The 20,768-nt window shown below is 40.0% G+C and overlaps 1 protein-coding gene across 2 annotated transcripts in view; it reads left to right on the top strand.

The window, feature by feature from the left end:
• CYFIP1 (cytoplasmic FMR1 interacting protein 1) overlaps nt 1-20,768 on the top strand; it is a 79,641-nt gene that overhangs the window by 15,722 nt on the left and 43,151 nt on the right. Inside the window, exons 2-16 of one of the 2 annotated variants that reach the window (XM_050915484.1) lie at nt 3,067-3,190; nt 3,363-3,452; nt 4,858-4,935; nt 6,220-6,321; nt 7,560-7,741; nt 9,141-9,237; nt 9,378-9,506; nt 10,662-10,766; nt 10,944-11,035; nt 12,276-12,393; nt 13,093-13,215; nt 15,678-15,803; nt 16,082-16,248; nt 17,640-17,787; nt 19,664-19,817. In XM_050915484.1, coding sequence (XP_050771441.1) covers nt 3,074-3,190; nt 3,363-3,452; nt 4,858-4,935; nt 6,220-6,321; nt 7,560-7,741; nt 9,141-9,237; nt 9,378-9,506; nt 10,662-10,766; nt 10,944-11,035; nt 12,276-12,393; nt 13,093-13,215; nt 15,678-15,803; nt 16,082-16,248; nt 17,640-17,787; nt 19,664-19,817 — 1,828 coding nt within the window. In that variant the 5' untranslated portion in view covers nt 3,067-3,073. Of the gene's footprint in view, nt 1-3,066; nt 3,191-3,362; nt 3,453-4,857; nt 4,936-6,219; nt 6,322-7,559; nt 7,742-9,140; nt 9,238-9,377; nt 9,507-10,661; nt 10,767-10,943; nt 11,036-12,275; nt 12,394-13,092; nt 13,216-15,677; nt 15,804-16,081; nt 16,249-17,639; nt 17,788-19,211; nt 19,360-19,663; nt 19,818-20,768 lie in introns of both variants that reach the window. The other variant, XM_050915485.1, reaches the window with a different exon arrangement.

Raw genomic sequence — 20,768 nt, 5'->3', positions numbered from 1 at the left:
GAGCTCCGGTTGTCCCCCCCGCCACTGTCAAACCTCCGCTGCTCGCTTCTCAGGGGGCAGAGGGGAAGCGCGAATCATGCCCTTGCAAGGTTTGCAAACGTGCCAAAGCTAGGCAGGAAGAAGCTGCTTCCTATTGCACCTCTTGCTAGGTACCAGAGTAAAAAGCTGAACAGGAGCGTTGAACTTGGCCTACGAAACAGCAGGCGTGTGGATACGTTTGGCAAAATTACAAAGCAGAGCTGTCAGCGAGTGACCTTAAAACAAGAAGGCTTTTGTAAACAGTCTGCACCCAATTACTTATGTTTTCCTGGTTCAAAAAATGCTGATCTGTCTTTGGGAAATCACGCCGAAGGGCTTGGAAAAATGTGCCTTCCCATATTCCTTTTCACAGCCTAGAGGGCAGCAGGAAGCTTTTGTTTCTGAGCTTGTGCCTCTGGCCTGCTAACGGGGGTTTCCCAGACGTGTGCTATTAAATAGATGGCAGTGTGAGATGGGATTTTGGTTTTGCTTATGCTTTGGTTCCTATTTTTAAATTATTTTCCCAGTATTAAAAAAAAAATCCACAGATAGTCTAATGTCTGATAGTCTGAACATAGAAAGCTGATGCTGGAGGATAACCCCTGTGCAATTGTAAATACTGAGGCCAAAAGCGTGCAGGTGTGCTTTCTGAAATAGCACATACAGGGATTAAGGGTCGTATCTTCAGAATATTTCCTTGTAGTGCTGAGGAAACACAAGTCAGGAGCCTGGCTTTTGTGAATGCCTGGCTCCCTCCTGCAGCAGGGACCTGAGTCATCAATGGACCATGTTTTGGGAGGAGAAGGAAGATGTGTGCATTGGGGAGAGGGTGTTGATACTTTTCTTGCACTCAATGACAGCTCCTCTTCACATGGATAAGAGCAGTAATTTTTGGTGTAGAATGGGCAGCCATTTTTCACTATGGTTTTTGGAGCATGGGTGGAGCAGTTTTTTGTAGCACGCCCCTGTTGTGCTTGCTTGGAGCCGGCGCTTTGTGGCCATTTGCCTGTCCTGCAGCGCAGCAGGGGAGAGGACTATGGGCCCATCGGTCCCACCGCCGGCATGTCCCGGAGCAGCCGTACAGCCAGGTGTTTCTGCTTTGATAGAGAGGCTAAGAGGAGGAAAAGTTTCAAGTTGGAAGGAGCCTCTCCGTTAAACTCACCTATGTAAAGTGTTGTGTTGTTTTCTTTTTTAGCTAAAGCTTGATCTATAGATACTCAGACCAAAATTAAAATACTGTTTGTTTTAAATGCTCTGACTTCTTGGCAACTCTCTTCCGTTTCCTCTAGGGTAAAACTGTTGAGAGTCTGACCTCCTCGCAGGACTTTTGCCCAGATGTGGAATTTTTTTGGCATTTGTTTGTTTATTGAAGGGAGGATGCCGTGGTTTTTGCTGGTCTCTAATTTGAGAATAACTGTGGTTCTTGTGAAGGAGCTTGAGCTGGGTGTAGGCAGATGTTGGGCAAGCATCTCAGCGCAGGTCTGCCAGCCAGCGCTCCTGTCAGTCCAGTTCTTCCTTGTTTTTTGGCAGGGATCACAAATTGCACAATATAGGTGTTTGTTTATTTATTTATTTTAACAAAAAGTCATATGCTCAGGCTTGAAGCAACGTTTGGGCTGGGGTTTCAAGAAGCAAAAGGCCCGTGGTCCTTTCCGATAGTGGTTGTTTAAAGTTGTCGGCAAGCTCTCTCTGTACGTGGTACGTTAGCTTTACGGCGATGGCATGGGACGCAGGGTTGGTCTCTGAAGGTAGATAGGTAATCACTTCTCGCTGCTTCCTTCCCTTTGCTTTGGGTTTTGGGTTTTTTTTCTCAGCTGAGCCTTTCCTTGGAGGTGAAGCTGTTGTTTCTGTGGGGCTTTCCCCAGGAAACCATAATTAGGTAGGAGAAAGTGAGGAGGTTTTTCTGCCAGGCCACTAAAAGTGCAGCGAGTCGGGGGATTGCCAGCCCGTCCCAGCTCTCTTGCGGTGAACTTTTGGCAAAGCTGCGGTGAGATCCGCTCGTTTTCCCCCCTGCATGTGGGGATGGCACGGCTCCACAGGGGTGACACGTGCCAGGCAGGGCCCTGCTCCTCCGGGGTGCAGGCACTTGTGCTTCAGGGGGAGTTCCTGCCCTCCTGGTTAGAGCCGAGAGCAGTGCTCAGACACTCCCTTCATAGTAGGTGCATGGTTTTGCTCTTGTAAGTGGGGAAAATAACTTGCAAAGCCCTATGGAAAAAAAGAGACAGCTTGATTAGAGGTGTTACCTTAAAAATGAGGAATTTTTTACTCCACCAAGGAGGATGAGTAGATCATTACACAAAAGTGGATGATTGAGTTGTTCCACCCCACGCTTTCTTCCTAAAATTTCTTCTCGTTGCTGTTCTTGGTTCAAAGTCCCAGGCAGTGGCAGCAGTCTGAGGTATACGGAGATCGCCGTGACCCTGAGGGGTTTTGTGCCTCTCTATCACTAACTACTCAAAGCGGACCTGGATGTGCTAGGACATGAAACGCTGGAGACTGCTGGCACCTTTTGACAGCCAGGTCTCCTGAAGATGGGCTGGTAGTAGTATCCAAAAGGGTTTGAAGACTCGTTGGCTCAAAACTGAAACCTTACAGGAAGATTTTATACCTCTGCTTGTTACAGGATTTTTCTGTGTTTATTGTAACTGAAGCAGACCACAGAATAACTTTCCTTCTAGTTTAACCAGAGAAGGTTACACAGTAGTCTTCCTGTCTTTACTGTGCATTAGAGGTCATCCTTTCCTCTATTTTGTGTGTATTTCTGGTGTGCAGCCATGGGGGAAGAGAAACACTTCTCAACTCATAAAAGTAAGGAGAAGGATGTTAGTCCTAGAAGTCTTTTTTAAACTTGTATACTACAACCAACTGGGTTTCAGTTTGACTGTTTCCCTTCCATTACGGTTGAAGGGAAACTGCATATTTCCCACAACATAAGTAGTTCCCTACTCTTCATATTACTCATTTGTTTTCTGTGTATATAATAACATATAAAAAGTTATATGTATGTGTGTATAAATGTCTATATGTATGTATGTATTTTTTAACCAGGTACAAAATGACTGCTCAAGTAACACTGGAGGATGCCTTGTCCAATGTGGATCTCTTGGAAGAATTGCCATTGCCAGATCAGCAACCGTGTATTGAACCCCCGCCATCATCTCTGCTTTACCAGGTGTGTTCTCATTGTAGGAAAAAGAGTTTTTCCATTTCCCATTGCTGTTAAGAAATAGAGTATGTGCTTTTAAAAAAAAAAAACCCAAACCAAAATGTGTTTATATTTGCAATATATATAAAAATTCTTTTCCCTACCAAGGATTAAATTCTGCGTTTTGCTTTCTCTGCAGCCAAACTTCAACACTAATTTTGAAGACAGAAATGCATTTGTCACTGGCATTGCAAGATACATTGAGCAAGCTACAGTCCATTCTAGCATGGTAAGTAGATAAGTTCAGATATATACTTTTGTGTTAACCTGGAATAAAAGGAGAGGAACATGTCTTCTTGCATTTCATTGTAAGAATTGTGGTCACAGAAAACCACAAACCAGGTTACCTACAACACTTCCAGGAGGCAGTGAGATGAAAAAGTGTGTGGCTTTTCTTTTTTTGTACATGTGCTTCTTGATAATTTTACAATAGCCTTTCTTCTTGATCAATGTTTCTCAAAAGTTTCTTGCTTTCATTGTGCATTTTTACAGTATTCTGAGGTGAGTTGGTTGTATTGACAGGTAGCTGCTGTAACTTGAGTGAAAAATTACCTTCCATCCTCCCAAATTTCCACTACTTCTCTGTAAGTTTAGTGGTGTTGAAGGGTTTTTGTTGGCTTCCTCACTGTGGAGTATGTTAGTGGTTTATTGGTATGCTTTTGTGTAAGGTATTCTGTGGTTTTTAACAGTTCCACAATATAAGACAAGACTTCATACTAGTAACTCCATCCATCTCTGCTGATGGTGTTGCTGTTTTGGGATACAAAAGAACTTGCAGGCTGCAAATGCTGGTCTGTACTGAACTTGTTGTTGTTTCATGGCACTCCTGGAAAACGAGGAATAGTATGTCTTGTCATTCTAGAAGCCAACTCACAAACAGTGGAACGGGCAGGTTAAGCACCTGATTACATGCTACTGAAAATTATGTAAATTTGCACCAATCTTCTCTTAAAATTCTCTGGCAACTCCTTAATCTGTTTTGATTGTTTGGATGTTGTAAGCCCTCTCCTTTGACATGTAAGAAAGGATATTGCTCTGCATGTGCTGACTCTTTCATCCTTGACCATTCCACCTGCAGTACTCAAGTTTAAAAAGAAAAACACCACCACCACCCCCTTCAGATCAGCATTTTTATTTATAGATCACAATGTCTTTAGTTTTTGGGAATAAGGAACAACACAAAAACCAATCTGATCTGGGGAGATAATAATTTTTATCATTAGGTAGGCGTAATTGCTGCAGTTGTTGATTAGTGATCTGGTAGGTGTTTGTTGGCTTCCGTGGTATGAAGATTATGATGTGAATTCTCTCAGAATTAGGTTGGGTTCTAAAACAGATGACTGAGAATAAATGAAATTTTTTTTTAGCTGTTGGATTATAGCCAAGCTGGACATCAGTAGCTGGTCAGCTCTAAAACATGTAATATGCCAGGTGAGCCTATGAATTATGGTAATATTATTTTACGTACATACAGTATGATGTATCATTCAGCTTGCAATATATTTGTGTTTGTACATATACATTCTGATAAGAGAAATAGGTTTGTTTGGACGAGGTTTTGGAATGATGGAAGACAAGTGGATTTAACCCTTTTGTATTACAATGCCTAATTATGCTGCGTGTCTTTCTTACAGAATGAAATGCTAGAAGAGGGTCAGGAATATGCAGTCATGTTATACACATGGCGAAGCTGCTCAAGAGCCATTCCTCAGGTAAAGGATGAAAATTGAACTATCATGCATCATGTGAACTTCTGTCTTGTTTTGGTGTGGAGTTGCACAGATATAGCTTTATCAAGGAGCTGTGAAATGTAGTCTACTTTGACTCCCGAATAGGAAAGCTGGGCATGCCATAGTGTCTTTTAGCAGTTGGTCTCCCTCTCCCCCTCTCCCCCTCTCCCCTCTCCCCCTCTCCCCTCTCCCCCTCTCCCCCTCTCCCCCTCTCCCCTCTCCCCCTCTCCCCCTCTCCCCCTCTCCCCCCTCCCCCTCTCCCCCTCTCCCCCTCCCCCCCCCCCCCTCCTGCCCTCCCCCTCTCTCCCCCCTCTCCCTCTCCCTCTCCCTCCCCCTCTCTCACCCCCCCTCTCGCCCCCCCCCCCCCCTTTTTTTTTGGATAAGGGAGCTATAACAATGCCTCATGGGTTTTGTGTTCATCTTAGTGAATGGTTCAAGAGTAGTACAGCGGTAATGTGCTTTAGAAGGAAAATCTTTGATTGTCAGATCTGTTTGAGGTCAAAATTTAATTAATTTCATTCAAGAGAATAGACTCCCCCCAACTTAATACTTAAGTTCAGAACAGGTTTAACAGGTGGCATAGCATGTAATAATTACAATTCAGGTTAAACATTTAAGTTTCTAGACGTCCTAGGTAGTAATTTTCTGAATGTCAGAGCTACGCAGTGTTTTATTGATCTGTAGACAGAAGTAAAACCCTTTAATAGGTGAGAAGTCCACAGGCAGCCTCAAGTGTCTGGGAATGGTTGTACAGGGGTGGGGTGGGAAGAATGTTAAGATGCATCAGAAAACTGAACAAAATTATAACCATGAGCTGACACCTGCCTGCTTTATAAGGAGTTTGTAATTTAATTATTTTTGTACTGAAATGCAAGGAAGGCTTATCGTGTGGTTTAAATATTTAGAGTGGAAATCAGGTAATCTGTTTTAATTTCTGGTTTTGGCCCTATTTTAGTGCATGACTTTCAGCAAGTGGCTTAATAATGTGGAAAGAATATTGTCCTAACCATACAGAGGTGTTTGAAAACGAAATTATTTGCTGTGAGGTAATAGAGAGAAAAATATTAGATTTTTTTTTCTTTTTTTTTAAACACACACAGTTAATCTTAGAAGACTAGCATAAAATTACCCAAACCAGCAATTTATGCCTTAAGTTTGTCTCTTTAGGATGATAATACATTTTCTCAAGTTGTCATTGGGGATCTTAGTTTCTGAGGCTTTATCAGGAAAAGTTCCAAGTGTAATGATCTCTTTAATTGTCCTCAGGTCAAGTGCAACGAGCAGCCTAACAGAGTAGAAATTTATGAGAAAACAGTGGAAGTTCTGGAGCCAGAAGTCACAAAACTGATGAATTTTATGTATTTTCAGGTAAAAGGAATGGAAACAAAATTTGTCAGTAGGCTTGTATTTTTATATTCCTATTTTGTATGCTTGATGTTCTGTGCTCAGATACTGAACCTAGTCATTATACTTTGAAAAAAAACCCGTATTGTCTCACAGAAGGGCAGAATTTCTAATACCTATCTTAAAAACTTCAGGTGATCTCCATTAAGACTTTCAGCATAAAATCAAAGGTAGTTGCATATGGTTCCTACACAGCACATGGGGACAGTTCTGCCACTTTAGGAAGGAAATAGAAATATAATATGTTTCACATGTATACATGAAAGCATCTCAGCACAGAAACCATTTGTTGGGGAGTGAGGGATCCACAAGTTGAACGCCAGAGCAGCAGGTGCAACTTTGCTATGGAAATTCATAATTCAGGCAAGCTAACCCAGTTGTTGTGACCTACCAGCCACCCGAGCTACACGGGTGCTGGAGAATAGCAGTCTGTCTTGCTTTCTCCTCCCGTGCTGGCAAGTTGCCATTTGGTTCAATGGACTGAGGATGTTTCCAGGCATTATTCAGAGGGAGCCGGAGCAGCTAGAGCCTGCGAGCCCCGGAGCACACAGGAAGAGGAGACTGAATGAAATGTAGTATTGTCGTCGTCCCAACTGGCAGATCTTACTGACTACAAACAGTCTCCTTTCATTCAAGGAGATTAGTGGTCTAAAGTCAGAACAGATTCCTCTTTACCTTCGAAGTTGCTGTCTTTTTTGTACTTGTAATCTCCGTCTCAAATGGCCCTGATGTGTGCTTGGAAATAAGCCCTCAAATAAACGTGTGCTAGCATGATTTTAAGAGTTGGCATGTAGCGTGCTGTGGAATTTTTTTGTTTTAAGGGAACATATCTATATCTATAGGTATATCTATACCTATAATCTGCCTTTTAATGCATATACAGTTTCTCACTAAAAAGCACGAAATCACTTGCTTCAAAGGGATTTTAAACTTTATGACTTTAATCTGCAAAGAAGACCCTTGGCTCTTGTGCGAGGCAAGCTCTGTGGCAAAAATCACTGGTGACACTTGTAGCATGCAGCAAGTACACAGAGGTGGAGCTGAAGAGCCTGTGCTGATGCCTTGTTAGCCTTGCATGCTTTAAACATTTTTCTGCTTCAGTGGCACTTTTCATTGCACCAGCTACAGTTACACGATGAAACTTTTTTCCTGGAAACGTCATGGCTTTTACTCCCTGTTTCTTCTCTTTTTTTCCCCATTAGAGAAACGCGATTGAACGATTTTGTGGGGAGGTGAGACGCTTGTGCCATGCGGAGAGGAGGAAGGACTTTGTGTCTGAAGCATACCTGATCACGCTGGGCAAATTCATCAACATGTTTGCGGTGTTGGATGAGTTGAAAAATATGAAGTGCAGCGTGAAGAACGACCATTCAGCCTACAAGCGGTAAGTGGCAAGGAGCAACAGGACCCGGGGTTTTGCTGCCAGGATACAGGCCTCCCACGAGATGGCAGCAGTTGCTCTTTTTCTGACAGCTTTCTCTTCGAAAGTAGTCTGTTCACGTGTGGGACAGATTACCTTGAAACTAGGGATGCATTGACTGCAGTTAGGCAGTTGAGTAAATCTATTTTCTTTATGCTGTTCTTCCAGCAGCAAAAGGTTCTTTTGCCTTTTAATGCCAAGCTGTCAAATACTTCTGTCTTGGTGTACGCTAAATGTAATGAATATACTTTGCTCAGTAAAGCTTTTCTTTTTAAGTTTGAGAGGAAACTGGCTTTCTGATTGCTTGTGCCAGTCCTATTCTATTCTATCCTATCCTATTCTATTCTATTTTTGGCATCCATTTTTGACATTTGTAGCTGAGAGTTGTTACACTTGTTCTTAAGACATTTCAGCTTTGCTGTTCAAGTTCGTTGTGAGCACAGGTGTAGCAGGGAGGGGAGGAGGGTGGGATATCAGTGGCCAAGTTTTGGGCTTGAGCTGCCAGATGGTATCAGGTATCTTTTGTCAAACACGGTGGTCAGAGCAGCAGGGGAAGACAGTCTTTATGCCAGCTGTGGCATCTGTGGTCTTTCATAAAGAAAACCATTCAGGCAGTGACTAGCCAATTTTATCTATGCTGCTTCCACTTACATGAGATTTAATTTCTACCTCTACCAGTAGTTGCCTTTTGTAGTTGCTGTTGTGCCTGGAGACCTCTTAAACTTATTTGGTTTGTGTTTTTTTTTTTTTCTTTGGAGGTGTGCTTCTGGAGGACAAACTCTGTTTTCTGGAAGGCTGACTTTTCCTGGGTTGTTGTGTGGCTTGGGTCTACAGAGCCATTGCTGCCCCCATCAGTTGAGGGATATACCCAATGGTTTTTGGGTTGGGTTGGGTCTTTTAACTAGGGTGCAGTGGGGGATTTGGGATTGGAAAACAGTTAATTTGGGATAAATTAAGTCCATATCTCTCTTACAGTGAACTTTCACCTTTTTTTTCAGCTCTTTTCCTAAAAAGCCTTCCCTTTATCTTTTATGAAACAGGCTCTTGGCAGAGATTTGTTGAGTCCATAGCCTGTGTTTAGATAACTCACTTTTATAAAGCTGTGGCAAAAAAGTACTGGCTGTGTCTGCCAAGTTCTCTTTCTGCTTGATTCAGGAGTTTGGAGGTGGGTTATGCACCAAGGTTGACAGTCCTGTACAAGCAGTGAATGATACGCCATTGTACTGGCAACTTAAAGATCTGCTGACACCTTACAGTTCCCCTGGCAGATTTGGGGACGCGCATGTTTCTATTGAGAGGGGACAGATTTGCTTACAAGCAGTCCCGCTGAAGGGAAATACTGTTTTTTCTTCTGTTTTCAAAGAGCTGCTCAGTTCCTGCGGAAAATGGCAGATCCTCAGTCCATTCAAGAATCCCAGAACCTCTCCATGTTCCTTGCAAACCACAACAAGATAACACAAGTAAGCTTTACTTGTCTTTTTGCAAAGTACCTAATGCTTTACAAAACTCTTAAAATAAAACTCTTGCAGTTTGGTAGTAACTGTTGATCCCCAGGGAATATAACTAGTTGACTAATATCCTTTTCTTCTTTTTTTTCCAGTCTTTACAGCAGCAGTTGGAGGTGATCGTTGGCTATGAAGAGCTACTTGCAGATATTGTGAATTTGTGTGTGGACTACTATGAAAACAAAATGTATCTAACGCCCAGTGAGAAACATATGCTTTTGAAAGTAGGTTTCTTTTTGGTACAAAATTTAAAAAGAATGGCTGAGGCAGGACACAGATGTTTGAATTCCTGTTTGTTTGGGGGTTTTGGTTTGGTTTTTTTTAAAAAAAAGGAAGCAAATTAACCAAATAACTCAAATGATTCATTTTTCTTTTCTTTTCTCTCTCCATTGTCTTTTTATTTTATTACATGCTAAATCTATTTAGAAAGTTTCTAATCCATTTTTGTTTTTCATAAATTGAAGTTGACCCAATTGAACTGCAGCCTTGTTAGGAAACCAGTTCCATGGAATTGTGTTTCTATGAAGTATAATGACAACAGAAGGGAACTACTATGTTTTAGTTTTAGATATGTGGCAAATTGTATAAAAGGCTTTTGGAGGTATCAAAGTGTTTTTGGTGTATCCAAGATTTCAGAGAAGCAGCAGCTTAAAATTAGGGTTAGTAAGCAGATTAGTTAGCTGGAATATATATGTACATGTAATAAGAGGGTGCTGGGCAACATGAAGTGTGGTTGATATTATCAGCTGCGTGTCTTGCACTGGAAAAAAGGTATAGAGTAAGAACTGAAAATTTGCCTCATGGCAAATATTTTGAGTCTCTTCAGTGTTTAACTTCTGAAGAGCTCTGTTTATTAGAACCAAACTGAAGCATCATGAAACAATACGTGAACTCTAGAATGTTTGCATTCTGTCTGCAGGGATGTGCAACGGGTCTTTCATATTTAGGCCTTTTGTTTGGTAAATGCATGCTTAGAACACATTAAGTTGCTGATGCTCAGCTCTTGCTGTTGTAAATACTGAATTATAACTTTATGTTAATGAATAACATGGACAAAATGTAATTAGATTTTTTTTTTGGATGTTTCTGAGCTCTTGAGTGTATAATTCAGAGATGCACTGAAAGCCATAAAAAGCAATAGCTCAGAGATGTTAGATCTAAAATTCTGTTACAGATCAGTTTGCACATACAGAATTTTAATCAAATAGAAGTGAAAAAAAAAACCTGTCTAAAAATAGCCAGACTCTAGTTTCAGTGAGATTTTTTTGTATGCTAAACATTTATACAAACAAGTATATGACATGAAGAATGGTCTTACTGCAGCAGGTTTTTACCTCTGAGGTCCTTTTGCAGAGAGGTTTGGTTTTTTTCTCTTTCAGGTTATGGGCTTTGGATTGTACCTGATGGATGGAAGTGTCAGTAACATCTATAAGCTGGATGCAAAGAAAAGGATAAATTTAGCCAAGATAGACAAGTTCTTTAAGGTTGGTTAAGAGATATGTTTCTTAGTATGAGATTTTAAAGATAGTTCCCCTTGCGTTGTAAATATAATTAAATAGAATAAGGATCACTTTGGACTTTCATATGGGTAAATAATGGTTTCCTTTCTCTAAGATTCGTGTTTAATAATTTATCTAATCTGATTTATTCCCTGTGTACAGCAGTTGCAGGTTGTCCCACTGTTTGGTGACATGCAGATTGAACTTGCAAGATACATTAAGACCAGTGCCCATTATGAGGAAAATAAATCCAGGTAAGGGGGAGAAGGAAACAAAGAGGGGAGCATCTGGGCTGGGGAAGGTCAGACCCTTGGAGTGTATTTTCATAATCACACGTTAGTCTGTGTGTCTGTGGTAATTACTTTAATAGGATTTTTGCCTTGGTCTACATTTTGGTGTGGGTATTTTACTATTAATGTACTTCACGTAATAAATACATCTAAAGAAACAGGTTGTTTAAAGACCTTTCTATGCTGCTGAGCTCATTCTTGCATCTGTGACATTTGTTATCACCTGAGTTGGAGGAAAAGAATTTTATCTTACACTAATTTCATTTTTATTTTTTCCTTTAAATATGAAACTTTCTTTAAAAGAAATGAAGGATTTTACTAAGCAAGGTGAGCAGTAGTAGTGCATGGGTAAATAGGCATGTGTATATTGTATATGGAGCAGCAACTTAGCTTGTCTTCCCCCTCTTTTTTTTTGGCCAGGTGTGCAATACAGCAAAATGGCTGGAAAATGCAGCCAGTTTTTACATAAATGGTTCCATGGTTTATGGTTATTGCTTTGTTTTAGTGAACGTTTCTGTGCTCCTCCAAGACCTTTCCTCCATGCAGTTACATGAATTTAGAATGTAGTGCTTTGCATTTTAATTCCTGCAGAAAAATCACATAACCTGCATGTAATTGCTAAGAGAAAATCAACAGCAGTGGGCCTACTGAGCTACTAAAAATATGAGGCTACTTAACATGACATTCTTGGTAGCATGTCTTTTGTGTCCCTCTTGATAACATGTTGATAGTATTTAATAATGCCTTTTTTTTTTAATAGTTGGGAGCATACTGTAGGCTTTTTATAGTTAAACAAGAATAACAAAAAACAATCTGAAGGTAGCTAGATGTATCTTACAGCCTGTACCTATACTTCTGCCCTGCCTTTCAATACTTTTCGCTCCTGTCCCAAAGTGTATGCTCCTGAAGAGAGATGCTGGTTTGTATTTCATAGCAGCAGCCTGTAAAAAAATACAGAGAAGAAAAGAAAAAAGGGGTTTTTTTAAGACTTGGAAGAAGTGCTGTTTGAACTCAGAAGGGCAATCTATCAGTAATGGATTGTGCAGGGTCAGAGGTAGAGATGTGAGGAGAGGAAAGGCCTCAAATAGAGGAGAAGGAAGATTTTTTAAAAAAAGTCATGCATTGTAGGTCTTTCTTTGCAGTATCAGTTGTGCTGTTTATTGCCTAAACTGATTTAGGTGGGTTTTTTTGTCGTCTGAAACAGATGGACATGCACATCTTCCAGCAGCAGTCCCCAATACAATATATGTGAGCAGATGATCCAAATCAGAGAAGATCATATGCGTTTCATATCAGAACTGGCTCGTTACAGCAACAGTGAGGTGTGTGGGATTAGAGCTATTCATGCAAATTTCACATCACTGATTAACAGTTTTTGTTAAATATCTGAAGAGTGGGTAAACCTCAGGCTAGGTAAATGACAAAGCTTGATCACCTGAGTCAAGAAAAGCTGGCTGCAGGGCTAGTACTCAGTCTCTGCATGATATTTACACTATTTAAATTTAAAATAATAATGATACATCATACAAACTACAGTAGTCTTCTGCTTATATCTATCTATCTATCTAGGATATATATCCTAGAACTTTTGGCATGACTCTTTTGGAATAGGTTGTCTAGCCCTTACTCCAAACAGGTGCTCATAGCAGTTTAAATGAAACTAAAAGTTAAGAGATTAGCTACAAAAAAAAAAAAAAAGAAAGGAAAGAAATGCACATGTATACACACATGTATACATACATAGAAACTATAACATATATATAATTAGTGTCTGAATTCGTCTGCAACAATATTTTGGTGATTAGGGATACCGGTGGTTTCCATCACTTGACCAAAATCTGTGAAGTTTAACTATGTAAGTGTCTAGAAGAAAAAGCTGATATTAATGCAGGTGTTGGTACATGATGCTGTTTTAATGCTTAAAAAAAAAATCTATGTAGAAATTTGGCTACGGATGCTGAATACAACATGTTCTGATGTGGGTTTGGGTTTTTTTTTGTTGTTGTTTAATAATGTTCTAGGTAGTGACTGGATCTGGTCGACAGGAAGCTCAAAAAACAGATGCGGAGTATCGGAAGCTCTTTGATCTCTCTCTCCAAGGCCTGCAGCTTCTCTCCCAGTGGAGTGCACATGTCATGGAAGTGGTATGTTATCTGGGGAATAAAAGCAGATGAAAAAGAGGCTGTGTGGTGAGGTTGGACAGGCTTTGCTTTAATGGAATGAAAAATGTGTGTTGTGTTTTGTTCCCCTAATTCCCTTCCTTCCTTCTTCCTTCACTCCTTTTCTCCTCCTGCTCCAAACCACGTTCTCAGAGGAAGGCACATGAAGTTCTCAGAGGCTAGGAGTAATGTTGCTGCTTTGAAGATCCAGTAGCATGTACAGTCTCATAGAGTGCATTCAACTTGTTATATTTAATGGATAGGTGATCACCTGTGAGCCTTGACCAGATGTTTTTACGTTGCTCTTGATACGTACATTATGTAGACTAAGACTTCATTATTTTCCTCTAAACATTGTTTAAGATCATATTCTGTTAGAAATATCCATACCAACATGCAGCCACACAGGAGGTGATAGAACAGCTTCAACTGGCTATGTTTAGACATCATCGCTTAGTAAATTGAAGCATGTAAGGTCTTAACCAAAGACACAAAAATGGACGAAAAGGCCCCCATTTGCTTTAGATTAGGCTTTTAGTCAAAAGGAAAGTAAATGTGGGGAAAGGAAAATTTGAGAGGAGATGAGGGAGGGGAAATAAAGAACCTGCAGAGTTGTTTCTCTATATTTTAATAATTTTTTTTAAAAACGGATGCCAGTTAGAAAAGTGACTGTTTTTTTCCAATAAGAAACTGCTTAGGGCAGAAATTGAAGAGGAGGATGCAGGAGTCCTTTTTATGCTGCAGACACTTAGATTAAAGCTGCATGTCTTACCTGCACCAAAGCATGTTCTAGGAAGGCTTGAAACAGATGACGTATTGTATGAGAGAAGCCAGGCTGGCTCCTCCTCTGCCTCTGATGTCTGAGGGAGCATCAAGCCATTTGCACTGTGTGAATCCAGTGCAGTCACAGTGGGCATAGCTAGAGACCCAGTTTTCTTTCTCTTCTGTATTTTTAACTGCCTCTTTTAAAAGCCAGTAGATGAGTCATGCTTTTTCCTGTATTATCCTATTCCTGTTTAAATCAACAGCGTATTTTATGGTGAAAATCTTGTTCTCCTTTTCTCTTTCTTAAGAGAGGTTGCTGTCATCTGTTCCTGGTCTCTGCAACTCTCAGACTCACTCCCTTTATTTCTGTCATTGCAAATTGCTGCATTCAGGCTCTCTCTTCACAGTGACAATCTTCCTATTTTATTATATCTCTGTAGAAAGTCTCTTGTTCTTAGCTCTGTTTTTATCCTCCCAGTTCCAGAACAAACTTTCTCTGAGGACCACAGCAGTTTTTTTGCCTGTTATCACTGCTTTTCTTTGTCTTTCTGATTTGTATGGATTCCCTTAAGTACTCCTCATGTAAGTTCGTGTTCACCTTCTCCCTATCCGCCTACTGAGAATTTATTTTGAGCTGGAGTATGCTACTTATTTACCTGTCTTCTGCATTCACTCAGTATCCATGAACTTTGTCACATACGTCATGTTCAGATAAAAAGTTTCAGCATATGTTTGATATCCAGCTTAACCCTGTCAACTTAATGCCCCCAAATGCTTCATCTTTGTTTAATAATTTTCCCAGTGTCCTCTTTGTAGTACTTAGGTTGCAAGGTGAGATGCTCTGCTTTGCCATAGGTTAATTGGTGCAAATATTAATCCATTATAGTAGACAAATTTATATTGCTCTGTAATCTAACCCTTATGCAAAGGTAATGTCAACCAGACCTTACTATTCGCTGGACTCAAACTGTGAGAAAATTGTATTTGAATGTGACTAGGATTTTTCACTAGATGTACCCTGATGGATATTTGATCAGCCTGACACCGCTCAGGAACGTTTTGAGCTGTGTTTGCAGTGACTGAAAAGGCAGTATTTAAGAGAAATGCATGCTGTACAGATGACACTGTCACAGATAATACAGCTATTTCCACACCTTTAAGCCTAGTAAACATTAACACACCCCCCACACCCCCCCCCCCAAACTGTGTAGTTTTTCAGCTGTCTTTTGAATTCTAAATGTGAATATTTGGCCAAGTTGGAAGCTTCTCTTTTTGTGTGTGGGTGTGATGGATTTTTTTGTTACGCTCTGAGGTCTCTCTGTGTTTCTCGTGCTTGAAGTGGAGAAGAAACTTATACCTACACTAGCATTTGCTCAGTAAAAAATACCCTGAAGTGCATTACCTGCTGAGTGTGAATTGCATTTTTTGAGCTAATACAGGATCGCTGGCTTTCAAGAAAATTTGTTAGGCAAATTATTGTTTGGCATTTCCACTAGATAGTAGTTTCAGAATTTATGCAGGTTTTGAGAATAGTACCAAATATTTTTCAGATATTCTTGAAAACACTGGAGTATTTCTTAAAGCATGTTATTTGTGTCCAGCTATGTTTTGTGTTTCTCAGGCCTTTTTTTTTTCTTTTTTCCCTCATCTTTTTTCTCCCTATTCTGCTGCGTGAACTGCAGTATTCGTGGAAGCTGGTACACCCAACTGACAAATATTCTAATAAAGATTGTCCTGACAATGCAGAAGAGTATGAAAGAGCAACAAGATACAATTATACTAGTGAGGAGAAGTTTGCTTTGGTTGAGGTAAGGTAAATCTTTTTTTACAGGGATTTTCCAAAGATTAATTCTATACAAAGGAGAACATTCTCTCTAAGCATATTCTATAGGCAGTGCATGCCCTGTGTTGGCTCTGAAAGAGCGTGTTTTCCTCCATTCAGTATGTAGGAGCAGCACAGGAAAACTATCCTTTATCTTTTGGAACTTGTTAATTCCCCTTTTCTCATATTCTGTATTTAAAAAAGGGATTTTTGAACAATTATACAAATAAAATAAGAAAAATACACAATATTTTTTTTTTGCAGGTGATTGCCATGATCAAAGGTCTTCAGGTGCTGATGGGAAGGATGGAAAGTGTTTTCAATCATGCCATTCGCCATACCATTTATGCAGCTCTTCAGGACTTTGCCCAGGTCACGCTTAGAGAGCCGTTAAGACAAGCCATTAAAAAGAAGAAAAATGTCATTCAGAGGTACCATTCTTGTTTTCATCTTCTCCTACATTCTTTCCCGCAAATCTTACCAAATTTGTTGCAGAATTGCACAGCTGTTAAATTTTGCCTCTTTAAGTCTGTACTCCCCTCCTAGTCTGTCTGGTATTCAAAGTTAGCTTGACTGAATATGTACTGGAAGTTGAAGAATTCTGAAGTCAAGAATGAATGGCTGCCAACATGGCTATGGTGAGAGTCCAGGCTGTCTTGAGCCACTTAGGACTACCACAGGAATTCTTTTGTTCCCCGTAGTTTATTTTTATTTTAAGGAAAGATAAGTACTGTAATATTGAAAGCAAGACTAATATTTTTATTTTGAAGAAAGGTGTTACTGTCCACCTTCCTTATGATTCCAGTGTTTCCTCTCCTTGTGTCTCATGTTTACATCCCACTTACATAGTCTTATCTCTGCCCTCTTAGCATCCTGCCTTCTTTCTCAGCTTCTGCTGCTTTTGGCTTATTAAGCCTTACACTTCTCTTCCAAGTGCTCCATCTGCCCACACTGATTGGTGGCATTTCCTGACCTTATTTTTTTGTTTCTAATTGTTTGCTTTTAATCTTGGCTTGTTTACTCCCACATTTCATTGCAAAGTTCTTAGAGGTGAAAGTCTTTGGCTAATTAGGCTATTGCTAAGTGCTCTGACTGCCACAAAAACACTGTCATAAGCTAAAAATAAACAAATTACTCCACATTATCAAGTTTTCAGGGAGACTCTTTTTGTCCCAGGGACTTTCATGAAATAGCGAAGTATTACTTTCATACCTGCTTAGATTTGGGAGGAGACATTTGCTTGATCATTCAGCACGCCACAGGATATGGCTGGCTGTGTTTCTGACAAGTACCTGAAGTCTAGTTCAGTATTTGGAGTTAGAAGTATGAAGCTGTTTGTATAAATTCCAGCTGAATTCTGGAGTTCTGCTGGGAACAGGAATTCTGCTGCTTCTTTTCATTTCAAGCCGGAATTGTCTCTCTTTAGTTTGGTTAATAATCTGCTTTGGTTTGATTTAATAATCTGCTTTTTGTGGTTTAGGAGAACAAAATGGCTTGATGTGCTTGCTAAGGATCCCAGAGGTGAATTCTTGACACGTGACTTTTGTCTCTGGTGAACCAGTTTCAGAGGTCAACTTTCTTCTGACAGAGGAGAAGGGCTCTGGACTATCCTTTTTGATAAACAGTGTGGAGCGATTGTTTCGTGGATGTGGCATTCTTGAAGTTATTGGTGAAATCGTTTGCAGTTGCTCTGAGTTACCACAAGCTCCCGAATGCTGTTGCAAGGTTTCTGTGCTTGTGGAAGAGTGCTTAAAAAAAGTAAAATGTTCTCACCAGTGCACTTGGATGCGTGCCGGTCTGAAGTAGTGTGAATTGTGTTCAGTGTTTTGCAGGCCATCAGAAAGACAGTCTGTGACTGGGAAGCGGGTCACGAGCCGTTCAATGACCCAGCTCTAAGGGGAGAGAAGGACCCCAAAAGTGGTTTTGACATCAAGGTCCCAAGGCGTGCAGTGGGACCCTCCAGCACTCAGGTATTTTCCTGTCTGGTGGTTGTGATATCTGTCAACAATTATTGCATGAAATGTTTTCTCTCTGGCCTGAACTATTTAAAAATTGCATTTTGGTTTGTTTTTTTTTAATGCTGAAAATCTACTCTGATTAGATTTATATTTACAAAATTATATATACTTAACCAAAATCCTCTGTTTGGGTTGCTCTTACTTTCTACTCTGATGCATAATTTTTCCAAGTGTTCAATCTCTTTAATTTGACTTCCTGGGAAGAAATATTTTCTCATTGAGCTCCTAATGTTTTTTAAATAATATTTTTGAACTATTTGAATTATTTCTTCACTGACTCCCATCTCTGGTATGGCTGGTGGATTTTTTTTGTTAAATCCCATTATTCAATAGATGTCTATGTAGTTGTAAAATATGTTTAAAATATAAATGATTGCCTGTGAAATATGGGAGAATGTTTGACTTCTGACAAGACCCCTCTTACTGTTCAGTAATGAATGATAAAACTGCTCCCTAAAATCTATTTTATCTGCTGCTGCCACTAAAACAAGAGGTATTTCAAGTGTGTTTTCTGTGGTAGTCATTGAAATCCCATACCTAGATGCTCGTTCTTGTTATCTCCATATAATTATCTTTTTATTTTCTTTGTGGATTTGTTTGGAGAGTGTATGGTCTGGTATTCATAGCTCATCTGAGAAAATGAGGTACTGAGCACTTTGGGTGAAAAATTGAAGGCAACTGTGGTTTGTAAAGACAGTCTTTTAATACCTAAAATCTGTGGGGAAGAGAGCATGTATGGATAATAATCTTGGGTAATAAAAAGTTGCTTAAATTGTGGTAAGATGGGTTTAATGAAGATTTTTGTTTTGGGAATTGGAAAAAAATGTTTTGATTTCTAATTTTCTGGGGGGAAAAAAAAAATTAAATATCACCACCAGTGTGCTTCTCCTGTGCTTGGTATGTTTAAGGGCTTTGTTTCACTAGCTGCAACAGGCTGTTTAGAGTACGTGGTTCTGTCTGCTTTTTCTGCTCTTGGGCTGGCGCACTTGTCTGTCTCGGCTGACAGGAGGAAGGGAGGTCAAATATATCGATTTTAGATAGGTTTTTCTCAGTTTCATGCAGTTCTAAAATGGCTACGTATGAATTGATAATACTTGGAAATCTTTGCAAAATCATTTGAGAAGCTAATGGCTCTCTGAGCATCCTCTGAAATGAACGGGAACTTTTCCCTTCGCTTGAGGAAGCACCGGATTGCCGTGATTATTCTGAATGACGAAACCTTTCTGTATGTCCTCCTCTGCATGCTTACTGTGCTGCTTTTCATTTTTAACAAACTAACACGTTTTCTCTGCTTCTGTTTCCCCTTCCTTATTTACCCATGTGTTTTTATTAACGGATTCTCTCTTCCCTGCCTGCCCCTGTCTGTTGGTTTTTAGCTCTACATGGTTCGCACTATGACAGAGTCCTTAAACTCTGCTGAGCTGTTGAAGCAGCTCAAGTCTCTGGGATTGGAAAAGCTATTGCATGTGACACACAAGTTTCTGAGGCAGTCCTACATCTATCCGCCTCTTTTAAACTTTGGTGGTAAGACATTACTTATTACTTTTACTTTTTGTGGTGATGTGAACTGTTCCACTGCAAATGGTGTGCTGCTAAGTGTCAGTGGAGGTCCCCTTGGCATGGGTAGGCATTTGTGCTGGTGTGTAGGCTAGCATTGCATCTGTTCCTCTCGCCTGAAAGGCTTTTACCCACACAGTGCCAGTTTTCAATTTGAAGTGGAGCAGTCGCTTACTGATAGTAATTCTCAGTGTTGCTCAACTAATGTACCATGTGTATTTTCCTTTTTTCCCCCCTCTTTCCACCACAATTGTTTCCTTTAATGATACAGCTTTACATGGTGAGAACTATGTTAGAGTCCCTCATTGCTGACAAAAGTGGTTCCAAGAAAACCTTGAGAAGTAGCCTTGAGGGGCCCACCATATTGGACATAGAAAAATTCCATCGCGAGTCTTTCTTCTACACTCATTTGATAAATTTCAGTGGTAAGATATGTAGATGATCAGTGTCCAGCTTAGCATGTCCTAACACCTCTAACACGACCTGGAAAATGTTTCCGATTGCCTAAGTCAACTTACCTTTGGTTTATTTATCAAAAGACTTGGTCTGTCCAAACTTTTTCTGAGACGTGATATTCAGTATTGTGGTGGGATTTTTATTTTGACTTGTTATACATTTGTTTATAATGCGTCAAATTTCATATTGTTACCTCCCTTTTCTATTTTTTTTTTATGTACTTATTTATATAAACAAGGGACAAATAAGCCTATACACATTGAAATTTTAAAAAGGAAGTAGTTTTTGTGTTTTGGGTTTTTTGTTTTTTTGTTTTTTGTTTTAACTACAGAGGAGACAAATTCTCTGTTGTGGTAAATTTGATGTCATTTCACTACTCTTACTATTCAGTTAATTGTAATCGGAAACATGCTGTCCTAAAGAATTCACCTACTGACATTGAATGTATTTAGTCTTTGTCATCACCATGCTGTGTTGTCTTTCATTTTTGTTTTGCTACCGGACTCCTTTACCCTCAGAGAAGGGGGAGTCTGTTAATGTCAGTCATAATGCTACTGGGCAACAGCACTTCAAAAGGTCTTCAGAAGATCTTAATGTAAAATGTTCATTCCCATTTTGGTTCTCAAGCCTTCTGCAAAAGAAAGCTTGTGCCGAGTGTTTTCTGGAGAGGTGGGAAGCACACCTCCACGTCCTTGACAGTGGCCTTAGAAACTTTTTGGTTTAATCCCTCCTTCATGTGTCTGTCTGTCATTTCCTGCCCATCTAAATCAACAGGAATGTGTGGAGCGATTCAGTCCTCCAGAGGGAGAGATGGTACTGGTGGATCCGGTACAGTTTTGTCTCTTTCGCCTGCTGCTTCCCAAGTTCAGTGTACGGCTTTCTCAGCCCCCAACTGAGAAATTAAACTAGAAATCCCCCTT

This window comes from Gymnogyps californianus, chromosome 1 (genome assembly GCF_018139145.2).
Source record: "Gymnogyps californianus isolate 813 chromosome 1, ASM1813914v2, whole genome shotgun sequence".
NCBI classification, from domain to species: domain Eukaryota; kingdom Metazoa; phylum Chordata; class Aves; order Accipitriformes; family Cathartidae; genus Gymnogyps; species Gymnogyps californianus.
The sequence above is the reverse complement of the archived record's forward strand: the minus strand, read 5'-3'. Positions and strand labels throughout refer to the sequence as shown.